The sequence below is a fragment of the Perognathus longimembris genome, chromosome 3 (genome assembly GCF_023159225.1).
Source record: "Perognathus longimembris pacificus isolate PPM17 chromosome 3, ASM2315922v1, whole genome shotgun sequence".
Taxonomy (NCBI): Eukaryota; Metazoa; Chordata; class Mammalia; order Rodentia; family Heteromyidae; genus Perognathus; species Perognathus longimembris.
In genome coordinates this window covers 90,362,761-90,381,474 of record NC_063163.1, presented here as the reverse complement: position 1 = coordinate 90,381,474, position 18,714 = coordinate 90,362,761, and the positions used below count along the sequence as shown (strand labels likewise).

General features: G+C 42.9%; 1 protein-coding gene across 18 annotated transcripts in view; it reads right to left on the bottom strand.

Moving 5' to 3' along the window:
- Ep400 (E1A binding protein p400) overlaps positions 1–18,714 on the bottom strand; it is a 99,721-nt gene that overhangs the window by 56,172 nt on the left and 24,835 nt on the right. For 11 of the 18 annotated variants that reach the window (XM_048343171.1, XM_048343183.1, XM_048343176.1 and 8 more), the window contains 9 exons: positions 15,415–15,505; positions 13,333–13,440; positions 12,457–12,842; positions 9,011–9,301; positions 7,053–7,238; positions 5,732–5,872; positions 4,313–4,391; positions 3,119–3,168; positions 2,601–2,658 (listed from right to left, as the gene is read on the bottom strand). In XM_048343171.1, coding sequence (XP_048199128.1) covers positions 2,601–2,658; positions 3,119–3,168; positions 4,313–4,391; positions 5,732–5,872; positions 7,053–7,238; positions 9,011–9,301; positions 12,457–12,842; positions 13,333–13,440; positions 15,415–15,505 — 1,390 coding nt within the window. The remainder of the gene's footprint in view (positions 1–2,600; positions 2,659–3,118; positions 3,169–4,312; positions 4,392–5,731; positions 5,873–7,052; positions 7,239–9,010; positions 9,302–12,456; positions 12,843–13,332; positions 13,441–15,414; positions 15,506–18,714) is intronic. The other 7 variants (XM_048343174.1, XM_048343180.1, XM_048343182.1 and 4 more) reach the window with 3 other exon arrangements.

Genomic DNA, 18,714 nt, shown 5'->3' with positions numbered 1-18,714 from the left:
TTGAACAAGAAAGCTGACAGACAATGCCCAGGCCCTGAGTTCAAACCCCAGGACCAACATGAAAAGAAAATCATCTTAAATTATTTTATGGGCCCATGACTACAACCATCTAAGACCATGTGTTCTCCACCTATTCAGTTACTAAGCCAATTGCTATCTATACTGCTGCATTGCAAGACACACCCTACCCTTGCAATAGCAAGATATAGTCAGTGACAGGCAGGGGCCTAACCCAGGATCTTCCAGGAGGATGCTTGTTTTCTAAAAGCCAGAGGCAAGCATTCTGCTCCTCTGCCTTGCCCTTCACTAGCTTCAGTGGCAATAGTGGAGTTGTGTGAGAGTAGCTGAGTCACAGAGACCTTCTGTCCCAGGATGGTACTGGGACAGAGGAATAGAGAGGCACATGGGCCTTGATAGCACCCCAAGTCACCATATGAATGTTCTGAGATACATACTCTAGGCTCCTAGCGCATCCCAGCTACTCTTCTGTTTGTTTCTATCTTTTACAACAGAATTTAATCCTAATCCAATAATCTGGCCAAACTCTTCCTGTCAACTTCCAAATAACCATCAAGGCATACCAAAAACGTCAAACTTCCAAAATCTGGAAAACTTTATACTTTGCAATAAAGCAAATCAATCCACAGCACTAGTGAGAATGTAGGCTTTACCTGGCCTATTACACAATGTTAGAAAATTATTGCCGTGAGCCCATGGCTGATGTATGTAGTCCTAGCTACTCAGGAGGCTGAGATCTGAGGATCATGGTTTGATGCCAGCCCAAGAAGGAAAAGTCCATGGGACTCTTATCTCCAATTAACCACCAGAAAATCGGAAGTGGCACTATGGTTCAAAGTGGTAGAGCATTTATTTGCCTTGAGCAAAATAGCTCAGGGACAGACAGAGCCCAGGCCCTGAGTTCAAGCCCTATGGCCCACAAAATAATAACAACAGCAGCAATGATAATAACTGCAGCTGCAATACCCTGTTCCTGCTCCCTCCCTCTGTTCCTACAACCAGGGCCAGTCCTAAAGACTTCTGCCAGAATTGATTCAAGTTTGCTAACAGGGAAAAGGGTGGCAGTCATAGACTGTACTCACTCAACACTGGTGGTCGCATCTGTGGTTCTACTCTGAGTTAGGCACCAACACCTAAATGTCACAGGAGCTGGCTCCTGGAAAGTCATAGCCTAGCAAACCTAGGAGTGATGGGCAGTGAACACATATGACCACAAAGAGACAGGTCCACTCCAACATCCCAGAGTAACCACTCTGGGACAGAAAAACTTGGTCCTGGGCTGGGAATGTGGCCTAGTGGCCAGAATGCTTGCCTTATATACATGAAGCCCTGGGTTCAATTCCTCAGCACCACATACATAGAAAGACCAGAAGTGGAGCTGTGGCTCAAGTAGGTAGAGTGCTAGTCTTGAGCAAAAAGAAGTCAGGGACAGTGCTCAGGCCCTGAGTCCAAGCCACAGGACTGGCAAAAAAAACTTGGTCCTATGCCATCTGAGGATGATTTCACACAAACACACTGCCATACTGTTCAAGAAAATCTTCCTAGTTCTCTGGAGATATCAAAAAAATACTACAAAGTTGTTGGAAGCCAATTGCTCTCGTCTATAACCTTAGCCAGGAATCTAAGATCTGAGGTTCACAGTTTGAAGCCAGCCCATGGGGGGAAAGTCCATGAGACTCTTACCTCCAACTAACTAGCAATATGCCAGATATGGAGATGTAATTCAAGAAGTAAAATAGCCTTAGCACAAAAACTGAGGGACAGTGCTCAGGCCTTGAGTTAAGCCCCAGGATCAGCATTAAAAAAACAAAACAAAACAAAAAAACACCTACAAAGCCACTGGAATAATTACAAAGGTTAACATTTCCCACAGTTCTAAAATAATAAACTAGGGGACCATCAGCTATACTGGACACTGATGAAAGGGAACTAAGCAACTCATGGGTGGGAATGGGAAGGAAGGAATGAGTGAAGGAGGGAACAGATGTTGCTAAACACAAGAAAGTAATGTGCATATCATCTGAAATGGAGAAAATGATTTTATTGTTAAAGTTCATAGACTTCGTAAGCTATGTAAAGTGGAATGATAATTTTCATCACTGTGAAAGTTAAAACATACACTCTGAAATATATGTAATAACTTAAACCCAATTAAAAAAATTGCAAAGGGCTGGGAATATGGCCTACTGGCAAGAGTGCTTGCCTCGTATACACGAAGCCCTGGGTTCAATTCCCCAGCACCAAATATATAGAAAATGGCCAGAGGTGGTGCCGTGGCTCAAGTGGCAGAAAGTGAGCAAAAAGAAGCCAAGGACAGTGCTCAGGCCCTGAGTCCAAGGCCCAGGACTGGAAAAAAAAAAATTGTAAAAACAAATTAAGTAAGGTAATGAGTATTACCTTACTTATGTGACTGTAACCCCCTGCGCATCACATTTTCAATAAAGATATAAAAAAATAAAAGAACACTGTTACAGTACAAATCACCAAAGCTCTATGGTCAAAGGGCATAGATGCATATTATGATTTGTTATTTCAAGAGCCCTGAAGAGAAAAAGCCAGCTCCACAGGGATAGGGGGCAGACCTTCATCATCAGTCAAAGATGTGCTAGCTTTTCTTTTTCTTCCAGACATTCCTGGATCCTGAAAGAGAATAAAAATCACAAATATAAGATTTGGAGTCACAGAATGGGATGTCAAGGCCAAAAAGTCTATGTAGAACCGGGGTGGGGGGTTGGGGGGGTGGGGGTTGGGGGGGGTGGGGTCGGAGGGGGATGCCCATGATGCTCGCTGGGACTTCCTTAACTACAATCCATGGCAAAGCCACCCAAAGATAGGAGGAGGAAAGATGGAGATCCATAATCACTATTCAGCTGCATCCTCGCAAATCGCCAAACTCACACCTCAAATGAGTCTATAAGCTGTGAAATGGGAGTGCTTCAAAGCAGACTGATTTAGAATAAAATATTTATAAGTTATATTAATAACCTACAAATTTCTCCATATAAAAACAATTTCATTCCATTAGAATACTGCATCTTATATCTTATTCACTTTGTTCCCATTCTTTGTGACGGAGCAGAAATAAGAATCCTGAACTTACCAGAAAATGTTCTGGTAACACATTCAATCCCTTAGGCCTCAATTCTTTTCCTAGAGACAAAAAACATGATTAGTTTTCACTGCAGCTGTGGGAAAACCAGGCACTTCAACTCAACAAACATCTCTGCCTATACCAGCTATGCCCTGTGGCTGCCACCTTCAAGAAAGGGTCTATATGCTGGCCCTCCCTCCTCCTTCCTGATGACTCAGAACAGTGGATTCTATGACTTTTAGCAGGGGCCACTTCCCAGCCTGTTTCCTCATCAATAACTTGTTATGGAACTCCCCACCCCAATCCTAGGACATCTAAGAACTGACACAGATAGTGAATGCCTCCTGTGCAGATCCCTAGCATATCCCTAAGGATTGATGACTGACAGAAGCTGCCTCAGAAATATTTTTTAAAAGAAAAAAAAAAAAAGACAAATACAGAGGTTGTACAAACCAATTCCAAAGGGACTGACAACTTATAGATTTAATAGATGCCTCTGTCAGTTCCCTTTCTGTCTAGAGATTAACTGCAGGTAGAGCTTAGAACCTCCATTCTGAGTGTCCCAGAGTGAATTGACATGGGCTTGCTGATTCACACTAGCACATGGAAAAAGAACTGAGAGTTAAAATAAAACATAAAAATCTACATTGGCTATGCAAAGAAAAATGCAACATGGGCTGGGAATGTGGCTTAGTGGTAGAGTACTTGCCTAGCATGCATGCATGAAGCCCTGGGTTCCATTCCTCAGTACCCCATAAACAGAAAGGGCCAGAAGTGGCGCTGTGGCTCAAGTGGTAGAGCGCTAGCCTTGAGCAAAAGCTCAGGGACAGAGCCCAGGCCCTGAGTTCAAGCCCTAGGACTGGCAAAAAAAGAAAGAAAGAAAAAAATGTAACAAGGTCTTCTTGTTTGTTCAATCTGTATTAAAGTTAGGATGAGCCATTAGTTAAGACAACCTGCAGCCCAGGTCCTTCCCAATGGTTCTCTGACCAAATGGCCTCTGTGATATTTTCATAGGAAGCCAACACAAAAAGAAGTGTCTGTTGAGCAGAGAATCTGAACAAAGTGTAACCTAAAAACGTTATGGGTTTTTGTTTTGTTGTGGTGCTAGAAAGTGAAGCAGAGCCTCATCCACACTAGACATGGACTCTACACCACCAGGCTGTGCACTCATGCCCTACTAAAGACTCTTTAAAATAATCATACCTCTTCTGAACACTTTCTGTAAATTTAAGGCTTTTTTCCTTTTCTCTTCTAATTCCACTTGCAGTTTTATTTCCACTACCTAAATACAAAGAAATGAGTAAGCAGGTTATTAAGCATGTAAGTAATACAAATTCAGTATATAAAACATTAAAACTCAACATACAGCATATAAAAAACTATTATTCTGGGCTGGGAATGTGGCTTAGTGGTAGAGTGCTTGCCTAGCATACACAAAGCTCTGGGTTTAATTCCTCAGTACCACATAAACAGAAAAGGCCGGAAGTGGTGCTGCAGCTCAAGTGGTAGAGTGCTAGCCTCCAGCAAAAGAAGCTGAGGGACAGTGCTGGCAAAAAAAAAGCTATTATTCAACCTCATTTCACATTAATTCAAAAACAAAATTTCAGTGTGTGTGTGTGTGTGTGTGTGTGTGTGTGTGAAAGAGAGAGGAAGAGAGAGACAAGAGAGTCGGTCTGGGACTTGAATTCAAAGCCTGTGTGCTGTTCACATTGGCTCATGCCTATAATCCTAGTAACTCAAGAGGCTGAAATCTGAGGACTGTGGCTCAAGGCTGGAAAGTCCATGAGACTCTGATTTCCAATTAACCAACAAAAAGATAGAAGTGAAGATGTGGCTCAAGTGGTAGAGCATTAGCTTTGAACAAAAAACCTCAGGATAGTGCCCAGGCCCTGAATTCAAGCACACACAAAAAAGGCTAGGATGAGTTCGTTTTTGCCTTTGTGTTTCTCTCTGTACCTAGAAACACCAGGTCCAGTTGCAACTGTAGCTTTGAGATGAGAAGGCTATGGTAAACCTTCTAGAGGTAATTCCTGGTGTGAACAGTTTTGAAAGCAGCAATTTTTATCGGGATAGATGCTTACTAGTACACACACATTCTTGCTTCCTTTTTTTTTTTTTTTTGCCAGTCCTAGGGCTTGAACTCAGGGCTCTGGTTTCTTTGGTTCCAGGCTAGTACTCTACCACTTAAGCCACAGGGACACTTCTGGACTTTTCTGTTTATGTGGTACTAAGGAATCAAACCCAGGCTTCATGCATGCTAGGCAAGCACTCTACCACTAAGCCACATTCCCAGCCCAAGCTTTTTGTTTTTTTAAATCAATCTTAATAGAATAGGATAGCAAAGGATAGAATTTGGGCAGGATATAGTTAGATACAAAAATAAATGGCGCAGACTGATGCTGGTGGCTCACACTTGTAATCCTAACTACTCAGGAGGCACCCAGCTCATCTTAGCCTTAATTAAACAACAAGCAAGAGGGAAGTAGGCAGGGGGTCTAACACCTCAAATTTCCTGAGGGCATTACCTTCTCTTGCTATCATCAAGGTTCTGTCCTGAAGCACTCAAGAATCCTAGCTTAGACTCACTCTGATTTTTATGACCCCACTGAAATTCCAGTTTACCTGTTCAATATTTGACCAAAAATATTCTATTTCTCGGGCAGTTGAGGCAGCAATACGTCTTAATCTGTTCTGCTCTTCTTTCCTCCCTTTTTCCTCACGAATCTTCTTTTCCTCATGATGACGTGCTACAGTTCTAACAAGCTAGTAAAGGAAAATTCAAGAATTGTACATGGTACTCTATGTCTTTCCAGGAAAGAAAAGATATATGCATTTTTAAGGAAGTCTAAATTTAGTCACATATAAGGCAAGTGTAGGGGCACAATTCTATTTCCAGGATTTGGAAGACTGAGACAGGAGTATCACAAGTTGCAGGCCAGATAGAGCTACATAAAAAGATGCTATCAATCAAACAATAAAGCAAGCACAGACAATTCAATATTAGATACATCTTCCTACACTCTTCGGGTTTACTAGGAGAAAGAGTAGCACAAACAAAAAACATTGTCTTTTTTGCCTAACTTTGTTAGAAAGCATTATTCTACACACATTTTTCTCACATATGCACTACAATGCACTACCTTTTTTTTTCTTCCAGTTTCACATATTATCTTATTTAACAAACACAGGTCAGCATCATGTTTAATAGGTCAGAGTATTTCACTGCATTAAAGCAGCAAAACTTACTAAGTTTATAGCAATGAAACTGTTGGATCATTCACTTATTTGTGTTTGCTGGTGTGGGACTTGAACTCAGGGCCTATGCAGTATCCCTGAGCTTTTTTGTGCTCAAGGCTAGTGCTCTACCACTTGAGCCATACATTCACTTTCGACTTTTTGATGGTTAAGTGGAGATAAGAGTATTACAAACTTTCCTGCCCAGGCCTTCTTTGAACCTCAATCCTTAGATCTCAGCCTCCTGAGTAGCTGGTATTACAGACATGAGCCACCCATGACTGGCAGGATACTTACTTTTTTTTTTTTTTTTTAAATAACTTCACAGGGGCTGGGAATATGGCCTAGTGGTAAAGTGCTCGCCTCATATACACGAAGCCCTGGGTTCGATTCCTCAGCACCACATATATATAGAAAAAGCCAGAAGTGGCGCTGTGGCTCAAGTGATAAGAGTGATAGCCTTGAGCAAAAGGAAGCCAGGGACAGTGCTCAGGCCCTGAGACTAAGGCCCAGGACTGGAGCAAAAAAAAAAACAACTTTACATTTGTTTATACAGTATCTCAGCTCCCTTACACACAATAGAAAGATCGTTTTCCCAGACAAGATGAATGAAAAGTTTTTAGAGGTGTGGTCTGGGAAGCCTGCCCACAAGTCACAGCACTCTAAATCCCAACTACCACCAGAAGACACAGCATAGTGACAAGTCTACCTTCTTAGCAGCAGCCAACTTCCATCTCCGCTCTTGGGCAAAGTCTGTGGCCATCCACTGCATCTCCTCTAGCAGGTAGTCCCAGTGAGATTTAGGGCGTGGGGCCTCCTGCAATTTTGGCAGTCGCCTTAGGGACCACAATCCTTCTTTCCTTAAATCTGCTATTCGTTGATGGATCTGGTTTTCCTGTAAGAAACATAGCATAGGGGTGGGAGGAGAGTCAGCATATTGTTATTGTGTTCCTATACTTAATAGCCCCATTTGTGTGTGTGTGTGTGTGTGTGTGTGTGTGTGTGTGTGTGTGTGTGTGTGTGTGTGTGTGTGTGTGTGTGTGTATTGGGGTTTGAACTCAGGGCCTCTTGCTTTCACTAGGCTTTTTCACTTAAGGCTGGCACTGTATCACTTAAGCCACCTCTTCTAGCTTTTTTGTTAGTTAATTGGATATGAGTTTAACAAACTTAGGATCCTCATCTCAGTCTCTTGAGTAGCTAGAATTACAAGTGTGAACTACTAGTGACCAGTTCAGATTTTGAAGCCCTATGCTGAGCTCAGTTAGGAAGGTACTAAAAGGAGAAAGACCTCAAGGAAGTCACAGTTTAAGATGAGCTTTGGGTACAACTTATAATAGCTAAAGGAGAGCACAGTGGAGTAAGTGTGACTCTCACAGAAGGCTCAGGAGAATCCAGACAGCAATCCTTCTCAATCTCTAAGAAGTAGAATAAGACTGGGCTAGGAGTAAAAAGAGATCAAGCATTTGCCTAGCATGTAAGAGACCCTGCATTCAATCCCCAACCCCCTTTTTTTTTTTTTTTTTTTTGGTTGTGGGGCTTAAACTCTGGTCTTCAGCTCAAGGCTAGCACTCTACCACTTTGAGCCACTTCTGGTTTTCTTGTGGTTCATTGAAGTCTTAAGAGTTTCTTGCCCTGGCTGGCTTTGAACCATGATCCTCAAAGCTCAGCCTCCTAAGCAGCTAGGGTTACAGGGGCATTTGGCTCCAACACTTATTTTTAAAAGAAGACTCTATGTTTAGGGCTGGAGGTGTGCTCAGTGTTAAGACTACCTGCTTAGCAAGCATAAAGCCCTGAGTTCAAGCCCCAGTATTGCCCTCCTCCCCCCAAAAAAATTAAGACAAGACCCAATGTCTACAACAAAGTATTTACAATACAATAACTGAAACTTTGTTGAACTGGGAAGATGAAGACATTAAAGAAGGCTTGGCTATGTACTGACCAGTATGCTATATACACTGACTAATAAGCCAGATAGTGAGAAACACTGGTGCATTTGATTTTCATGTATATCTTTCAAAAATCTCTGAGGAAGCTGAGCAAAACAGACTGTAAGTATACTCTCAGCCTCACTTATGGATGTTGGAAAGTAGCTCAAGATGGTCAATTTTGTCATGAGTAAAGTCTCCTAATATGAGACTGCTTCAGAGGAGGTTGCACCACATGGTTTAGCCATGCTCTCTAAAGATCATAAACCACATTCAATTGTTCTTACAACCAAGTGTTCAGTTTTAAATTAGTACATACTAAAAAAAGCAAAAGCTGGGTCCCAGTGGCTCTCAGCTATTCAGGAGAGTGAGATCTAGAGGATCAGAGTTTGTGGCCAACCAAGGCAGAAAAGTCCTTGAGATTCCATTTCCAAAAGAGCAAACAAAAATCAGACTGGAGGCCTGGCTTACATGTGATAGAATGACAGCTGAGCAAACAAGCTGAGTGAGCACAAAGCCCTGAGTTTAAACCCCAGTATTGTCTGGAGGGGTGGGGGAGGTGAGTGTAGGGGGAGATGCATCACAAATTAGATTACAGCACTTGTAGTTGCAGTTGTTCTCTAGGCAAAGGCAAGAGGGTCACCTGAAGTCAGGAATTGAAGAGTAGCCTGAACAACAAAGCCAATAGCAAACAGACAACAAAAAAATTATATACATTTTATACTTGCTTAGGCATACTTACCAGTGTTATCTGCTCTGCCAGTTTATCCTGAGAACTGTCCTGAGATGAGACAGCATTCTGAGCAGGGCTTTGAGGCTTTGGGGGGGCTGTCACTGCAGCCCCTGGAGAACGAGAAGTGGCAGGAGACAGTGCCTTGCTAGTGGCTGAGGAGGGTCTGTTCACTGGTGAAGACCGTGCAGGTGAAGGCCCTGGGCCTGAGCCACTCACAGGTGTAAGAGATGAGGAAGAAGAAAGCAGAGACCGCTGGCAGGGCTGGACGGAGTCCAGAGGGAGCCTGGTCGATGCCACTGTCTAGTATGCAGAAGACAAGTGAAACAGGATCAGAACAAAGCTTTGTGATGTCCAAAGTGCCCAAATACCAGAGCATTTAGGTGACAGAGGCCACCACACCCAGTGCCTTTCTCTTCGTGGTAACACATGTTCACAAAGTCCCATCACAACCACAACTAAGAAACAAACTAGAGGATGTCTCCAAATGTTACTTCCAGATACCCTAACAAGAGTGCTCACAATAAACTGTACCTTCAGCATTATCTTAAGAGCTCAGGGAAACTTTATTTTTTCTTTTTTGCTTCTTCCAGCCTTTTCTATTTTAAAATTTATTTAATAACATAAGCATTTTCCTGGGCTGGGAATATGGCCTAGTGGCAAGAGTGCTTGCCTCCTACACATGAAGCTCTCGGTTCGATTCCCAAGCACCACATATATGGAAAACGGCCAGAGGGGGCGCTGTGGCTCAGGTGGCAGAGTGCTGGCCTTGAGTGGGAAGAAGCCAGGGAAGGTGCTCAGGCCCTGAGTCCGAGGCCCAGGAATGGCCAAAAAAAAAAAAAAGCATTTTCCTAATTGAAAAATATCAAGTGTTCATCTTGCATCTTTTTTTTTTTTTTTTTTTTTTTGCCAGTCCTGGGGCTTGAACTCAGGGCCTGAGCACTGTCCCTGGCTTCTTTTTGCTCAAGTATAGCACTCTACCACTTGAGTCATAGCACCCCTTTCTGGCTTTTTCTATATACATGGTGCTGAGGAATTAAACCCAAGGCTTCATGTATATGAGGCAAACATTCTATCACTAGGCCATATTCCCAGCCTTTGCATTTTTTTCTTAGAAGAGAAAATTCCAAGTCATCTCTTGTAGCATCTCTTGTAGGCTACCAGGGTGGAAAAACCTGCACAGTTCAGGGCCAAGTTTACAAAACTTAAGATGTTTCTAACTGTTCTTACAAAATGAGCAAATCTTCCCAGGATCTCTGCTCAAGGCTAAGGCGCTACCACTTGAGCCACATCTCCATTTCCAGCTTTTTGGTTGTTAATTGGAGATGAGTCTCATAAACTTTCCTGTCTGGGCTGGCTTCAAACTGCAATCCTCAGAGGCTGGGAATATGGCCTAGTGGCAAGCGTGCTTGCCTCGTATACATGAAGCCCTGGGTTTGATCCTCAGCACCACGTATGTAGAAAAAAGCTGAAAGTGGCGCTGTGGCTCAAGAGGCAGAGTGCCAGCCTTAAGCAAAAAGAAGCCAGGGACAGTGCTCAGGCCCTGAGTCCACACCCCAGGACTGGAAACAAAAACAAAACAAATAAACAAACTGCAATCCTCAAATCTCAACCTCTTGAACAGCTAGAATAGAGAAAAAAACCACTGACACCCTGCTGCTTTGTTTCTGTTTGTTTTGTTCTGGTCTTATGGCTTGAACTCAGCCTGGGCACTGTCCTTGAGCTTTTTTTGCTCAAGGATAGCACTCTGCCACGTGAGCCACACCTCCACTTCCAGCTTTTTTGGTGGCTTATTGGAGATTAAAGTCTCATGGACTTTCCTACCCAGGCTGACTTCAAACTGTAATCCTCAGACCTCAGCTTTCTAAGTAGCTAGAATTACAGTTGCCTGGCTGCTATGTTTCTTAATCATGACGTTCATGTTGATAAGGAGCAGAGCCCACTTAAGCAAGTCTCTTCTCCTTTACTTCTCCACCCCCATTAACAAGGAAATGCACAGTTGGATTTTGAGTTTAGCTTCACTGCAATCTACAGCCAAGTCTTAAGTATTTTGGAATGGTGACAATAGTAGTAGCTACTGCTAATTAATCACCTGGAGTGAGCTGTGAGGAATTAGTTTATTTTCTTTGTGCAGTAACTTTGTGAAGTACCCTCTATTACCCCATTTTACTGATGAAAAAGCACAGGCCAGAAAATCTCATTTCAAGGCACCAATGGCTCATGACTGTAATCCTAACTCAGGAGGCAAAGATGTGAGATTGCCCAGGCAGGAAAGTCCATGAGACTCTTAATTCCAATTAACCATCAAAGAGCCAGAAGTGAAGCCATGGTTGTTCAAGTGGTAAGTGCTAGCCTTAAACTTTTATAAAGCTCAGGGACAGCATCCAGGCCCTAAGTTTAAGGATCTGCGCATGCATGCATGCATACACACACGTGCACACACACACAGGAATATTTAAAATGAAAAGATAAATTATTTCATTTAATAAATGAAATAACGAATAACTAATAAGGGCTTTCAGTAAAGTCTGAGAGAACAAGAGAATCAAGGTATGTTTCTCCCACTCCCACGCTCTCAGTCAGTTGCTCAAGCTGCAGTCTCTCACTGGTCCTGAGGACCTCTGGCTAGTTCACTACAAACATTCCCAAGACATGTGAACAAAATGGTAATTAGGGGAGCAGAGGCATTTTAAACACTCAAATATGTGTTAAGGCCGGTGGATGAGTAATGCCTTACACCAATTGTGGAGTTTTGATGCTATAGAGCATCAAAAAAACCGGGAAGGGAGGTCCCCATGGAAAATGTGTGGCAGATGTTTACAAGTATGACTGCCCTCGGACAAAGGTAGGGTCATTACTATGCGCATCAGGCCAATCCCATAATCTTTGAGACTGATAAGATCAGTTACTACCTGAGATAATGGCCCTCCACAGAGTCTGTGTGTCAATAGGTGGATGCTCCCTGTACCAAGAGCAATAGTAATAAGAGTTTCAATTACTTTAATGGCTATAATTCAGTCAAAAAATTACATTCCAACCTAGGCACCAGTGGCTCATACCTATAATCCTAAGTACTCAGGAGGCTGAGATCTAAGGATCATGGTTCAAAGCCAGTCTGGGCAGGAAAGTCTATGAGAATCTTATTTCCAACAAACTACTAAAATGCCAGGAGTGGAGTCATGGCTTGAGTGGTAGAGTGCTATCCTTGAGCAAAAAACAGCTCAGGAACAGCACCCAGACCCTGAGTTCAAGCCTCAGGACTGGCAAACACAACAAAACAAAAACACAAATTATGTTCCAATTGCTAAATTAACCAACTATTCTCATAGGCCAATGAGGTTCTCTGAAAAATGTACAGTTAGTGTAGTAAGCCACCTGCCAATTGCACAGACCGCAAGCCACTTCTTCCCTCTGCTTGCATATCTAACATGTAACCAAATAGCAAATGTCCACAGTACCTGTGTCTGAGATGAAAGCTGAGAGGCCTGCATCTGTGCCTTCCCAGGCATTGGAACATGGAGGGCTGGCTGTGGAGGCTGTGGAGGAGGAACAGGGAGCTGGCTGGTTGCAGGAGCAGAGATAGGGACACTCGGCTGTTGAGTCTTCATTGGGATTTGGAGTTGAGTCTGAGCTTCTACCACCTGCGATTGCTGTGCAAACTGCAGGGTGGAAGAGAGGGCTGCAGCAGGAACGCTGGCTGGGGGCAGCCTTGCAGGCAGTTGTGGTGGTGGAGTGTGCAAGCTGGCAGCATTCTGCACAGGAGGCCCAGTGGAGGGGTCGTACTGTTGCTGGCTCTGCTTCTGCCCAGTATGCTGCACGGCCTGAGGGGTGGGAGGCATCCCTCCTAGGAAATAAGGAAGAACCCAGAACACTGACTTCAGAGCATAGCAGCTTCCACCAGGTAAGTTTCAAGGGCAATTCACCACCATACACAAATGGGAGTTAGTGTTCTATCAGATCTAATGTCAGGAAGAGCACACAAAGAAGGAAGGACAGGAGCTCGGCCTTTACAGGTGAGCACCAAACCAAACAAGCATCAAATAACCAACCACAGGGCACCCTTACAACAGCAGCAATAAGAAAATTACAAGTAAAACTGCTAGAAAGCACAGTGACAAGGCAAAGTGTGGCTCCCATAAGAATGGCAAGAACTTGTCTCCAGGGGTTTCTCATCCTGTACTGACTAAGGCTCAAAGAAATGTCCCCATGTGAGAAACTCACATTAAATATAATTGCTCAACTGCACAGCACAGCCTTGAGCTAGGCTGGTCACAAGGTTTCCATGCACTCCTTCGCTATGAGCTGAGAGCACTGGCTCTCATGCCAGGGCTTACCTTGGACAGTTGGCATTAACTGCTGCAGAGGGACTCCTGCATTCGCCCCTGGGTGCTGGAAAACTACCCCTGGATGACTCACTTCAAGTCGAGGCCTCTTAGACTGCTCTAGAATAATTTTCAAGAAAGGTGCCATTTCATGTAAAAATACAAGTATGGAAAAACATGTGCAAGTGTTTTCATAATTCAAACAGGGAAGCCTTTATATGCCATAAAGGATAAGGGGATTATCTTCATTAAAATGTTGACAATAAAGAAAAAGCATCATAAAGACAAAGAACAAGCAACAACTGAGAGAAATTGCAACACATGACAGACATAGGCTGATTTATTCAACATTCTGAAATAGTTTACAAATAATATGAAAAGTCTCAACAACCAGGAGAAAACAAGCACAGAACATGAGCAGTTAGCTGTGAACAGTCACAAATGGTTAACAATTAATGATACTCTGCATCCTTACTTAAAACCAGAGATATCTAAATCAATGTAAAAGATACAATTTTCACTGTTGGATCACCAAAATTTAAAGGTTTTATTGAAGAAAATAAAGTGTTTAAACATAAGAAAACTAAGGCTGAACTGGGTGGCATATACCTGGTCCCAGCTAGGGAGGAAGTGAAGATAGGAGTACTGTGTTTCAAGGCCACACAAGGGAAAGTCAGCCCAAAAACCTATGTGAAAAGCAAACTAAAAGCAAAAGGACTGGAGGCATGGCTCAAGTGGTAGAGCATTTGCTAGAAGGTATGAGGCCCTGAATTCAATCTCCCATACCAAAAAAAGAAGAGAGAAGCAGAAATGTCTAATGGAACCATAGTGCCCTGTCTTTCTGAAGAGCAGCTAAATGAAGACCACCACCTCACTACTACACATCCTCTTTGACCTGGCCATTCATTTCTGGGCTTCCCTTTTTTTTTTTTTGGCCAGTCCTGGGCTTTGGACTCAGGGACTGAGCACTGTCCCTGGCTTGTTTTTGCTCAAGGCTAGCATTCTGCCACTTGAGCCACAGCGCCACTTCTGGCCATTTTCTGTATATGTGGTGCTGGGGAATTGAACCTAGGACCTCCTGTATACGAGGCGAGCACTCTTGCCACTAGGCCATATCCCCAGCCCTGGGCTTCCCTTTAGATAATGCTGACAAACATGTCGAGAAAACATTGATTAGATAGATATCCAAACCTCTTTCAACACCTCACGGTGATAAATATGCAATAATATTTGCAATAACAAGCAAATATTGGTATGGTCTGACTGCTAAAGAAGGAATCATCCACCCTTTGGAATACTTGGAAAGGTGGCCATTAAGGTTCATTTTTGTTGTTTTGTTTGTGCTGGTACTTGTGCTTGAATTCAGGGCCTTGTACTCTTGCTTAGTTTTTTTCTGCTCAAGGCTCTATCACTTGAGTCATACTTCCATTTCTGGCTTTTTGCTGGTTAATTGGAGAGAATAATCTCACGGATCTGTCTGCCCAGGCTAGCTTCAAATCTCAATTCTCAAGTCTTAGACTCCTGAATAGGTATGATTATAGAGGTAAGCCACCAGCACCTGGAAATATTTTTTAACTTTAAAAAAACAAACAAACATTTTTTACTTTTAAAAAATGCACCAAATTTAACTTTTTCAGAATGACACATACTTATTAACATGTGTATAGGGAGAAAATGTCTTTGAGAATCTACAAAGCACGGATAGTGATCCCTGCTGTACTGGGAAAGAAGCTGACCACAAGCCAGAGGTAGCTTTAGTAACCTTCTAAACTGCCTCCACCTCTCACATAAAATCATGTTATCACATTTATAATTTAAAGAAAATCCAGTTTTGAAAAAAAGAGCAACAACCTCAAAAAGCAGATAAATAATGCTAACATTTTATCACAACATAACGATGGTTCATGGAAAATCAAACTGGAATATAAGTCGTCAAATGAAAAATTTCTAACTTTAAAACATTCACATATTTTGTTTGCTGGTAATCACCAAAAGAAAGTTTTATTTTAAAAGTAGAAATTAAGCTTTTAGAAATACATGGCAACTACATCACCACTGCCAAGTTGGCCACATCAATCTGTGCTCGGGACATACCTGTGGGTGGTATGGCCTGCTGTCTCTTGAATGGGTCAGCCTCCATCGCACTGCCAGGCCCTGACACCAGGCTCCCAGCCAGAGCTTGCTGCTGAAAAACAATGAAAAGTAATGATAGTATGGTCATTTGTGGCATCATAAAAATGAATATAAACTAAAACTATCATAATTCCTTTTTTATAAGAGAAATGTTATCTACCCAATATCTTTGCTAGGCAATCACTCTTCCACTAAGCCATATTCCCAGGCCAGTACCCAATGTCTTTAAATATACATTGCAATATGCATTTATTTATAATAAATACTCCTATGTACAATAAATACTTTAACGTTGTAACTTACCTCTGGAGGAAAAGGGACTTGTAAAAAGATGTTATTCGGGTTTTTAATGGAATTGCAAATCATTACCTTTGAATACTGAATGACAACAAAAGGGTTAAACTTGGAAACCTTAGGGATTTTTGAAACCGAGTCACAATGCCAATAAAACTTCACAAACAAAAAAGCCCAGTAATGAAAGTTTGCCTTTATGGGAAAATGACACTAAAACCCCAGTTAACACCAATCCAACTTGGGTCTTTCATATGGCATTTTTAGTAGTGTCCCCTTGATATACATATTGTGATATTAAACATGTGTTATGTAACTGTTTAAATGAACCAGAAGAAGCCAATATGAATAGGCTACATGCTACATGCATGGCTCCAACTACTGTACATGATGCTCTGGGAAAGGCAAAACTGTGGAGAAGCAATCAGTTGGTGGTTGCTGGAAGTTGGGTGGGCAAAGGGATGACTAGGTATAGCACAGGATTTTTAGGGGTTTGTTTTTTTTTTTTTTGGCCAGTCCTGGGCCTTGGACTCAGGGCCTGAGCACTGTCCCTGGCTTCTTCCCGCTCAAGGCTAGCACTCTGCCACTTGAGCCACAGCGCCGCTTCTGGCCATTTTCTGTATATGTGGTGCTGGGGAATCGAACCTAGGGCCTCGTGTATCCGAGGCAGGCACTCTTGCCACTAGGCTATATCCCCAACCCCAAGGGTTTGTTTTTTTTTTAAAACCAGTCCTGGGGCTTGAACTCAAGGCCTGGGTGCTATCCCTGAGCTTTTTCTCAAAGCTAGCACTCTACTTCTTGAAGCACAGCACCATTTCTGGCCTTTTCTGTTTATGTGATATTGAGGAATCGAACTCAAGGCTTCAAGCATGCTAGGCAACCACTCTACAACTAAGCCACATTCCCAGCCCTGAAACTGGCTTATGTGATCATGATACTAGATATACTGATATTACACATTTATCTAAGCTCATAGCTCACTTAGTGAACCCCAGAGAACGGGTATGCACTTGTGAAACAATGGAATGGCAGGACAGTTGAATGATAAACCCTTGGTGGGTGTGGTGATATGTGTAGGAACAGAGGGTATAGGAAGTCTTCATACTTTTCCTCTCAATTCTGCATTAAACCACAACTGCTCTAAGTCACCTGTTATCCTAGCTACTCAGGCAGAAGGCTGAGATCTGAGGATTGCAGTTTGAAGTCAGCTAAAGCAGTAACGTTTGTGACACTCTTATCTCCAATTAAGCCACATACACACACACACACACACACACACACACACACACACACACACAAAGTCAGAAGGGGAGCTACATACGGCTCAAGTGATAGAGTATCAGTCTTGAGCAAAAAAGCTAAAGTCAATGCCCAGACCCTGAGTTTAAGCTCCAGAACCAGCACACATGCACACATGTGCACACGCAGGCACACACACACACACACACACACACAGTCTGAAATAAACATTCACTGGATATGCTCAATGGCAGCATAAGAATGTGGAAGAACCTAGGAACTGAGTCATGTGAGTTCTGCCTCCAAGTCTCAAATATGGCTCCAGCTCCAGCACCCGGTGGCAGTGCCACCTAAGGACTAATAGTTACATAGCTGCCAAAAGCTACCAAAACAACCTGGAAATAAAAAGTCTTTTCAATAAATTGTGTTATGTGGGCTGTGGCTTAGCAGTAGGGTGCTTGCCTAGCACGCATGAAGCCCTGGTTTTGATTCCTCAGCACCACATAAACAGAAAAAGCTGGAAGTGGCACTGTGGCTCAAGTGGTAGAGTACTCGCCTTGAGCAAAAATAAGCCAAGGACAGTGCTCAGGCACTGGGTTCAAGCCCCAGGACTACTAGCAAAAAATAAAAGAGAGAGAGAGAGAGAGAGAGAGAGGAGGAAGAGGAGGAGGGGGGAGAAGGAGGGAGGGAGGAGGAAGAGGAGGGGGAGAAGGGAGGATGGAGGAGGGAGGAGGGGGAGGAGGAAGGAGGGGGAGAAGGGAAGAGGGAGGAGGGAGGAGGGGGGAGAAGGGAGGAGGGAGGAGGAGGGGGAAGGTGGGGGGAGGGAGAAGGAAGAGGAGGAGGAAGAGGAGGAGGAGGAGGGGGAGGAGGAGGAGGAAGAGGAGGAAGAGGTGCAGGAGGAAGAGGAGAAGAAGAAAAAACACAAATTGTGTTACGAAAAAACTAAAAACTGAGCTTCTTTAAATTAAAAAAAATCTGTTGCTTCTAAGAGGGCTAGGACATGCTGGCTGCCCCTGTGACCTGTTCTGCATATAGCACAAAAACTCCCTGGCACCCCAACTGCAACAGACACGTCTGCTGGTTTCCAGAACCATCTTTAGTTTTATCTTATTCTGTGGTCAAAAATATGTATTAGGCATTGTGCTAATGCCTGCAATTCTTGCTACTCAAGAGGCTAGGTTAAGATCTGAGGAACAAGGTTCAAAGCCAGCCTGGGCAAAAAAGTCCACGAAACTCTTTATCTCCAATGAACCAGCAAAAAGCCAGAAGTGCCAGCCATGATCAAAAAAAGCTGAGCCAAGAGTATAAGGTCTTACGTTCCCCTAGTACCAGCACACATATACATACATACACACACACATTTAAAAAAAAAAAAAAAAGGATAGGGCTTAGTTCCATTCTTCTCCTCAAATAATTTTATTATGAAATATATCACATATACAAAAGAAATTATGAAACATGTAAGTGGCTCAAAAACCAGTAAAATTAGTTATACAATTTTAAGAGTAGGATATCATTCACTAACAATCCATTAAATTTGTGTTATTTGAAATTTTCCACATACAGTGTTGAAAAGTGGAAACCACTATGAATTTAGCAAATCCATGACTTGAAAACTGTTTCCCATAAGGCAAACATCATCATTTCCCTAAAGAATCCTTTCTCATTGTTTTTGGGCTTTTTTGTTGGTCAAGGGGCTTGAACTCTAGGCCTGGTTGCTGTCCCTGAGCT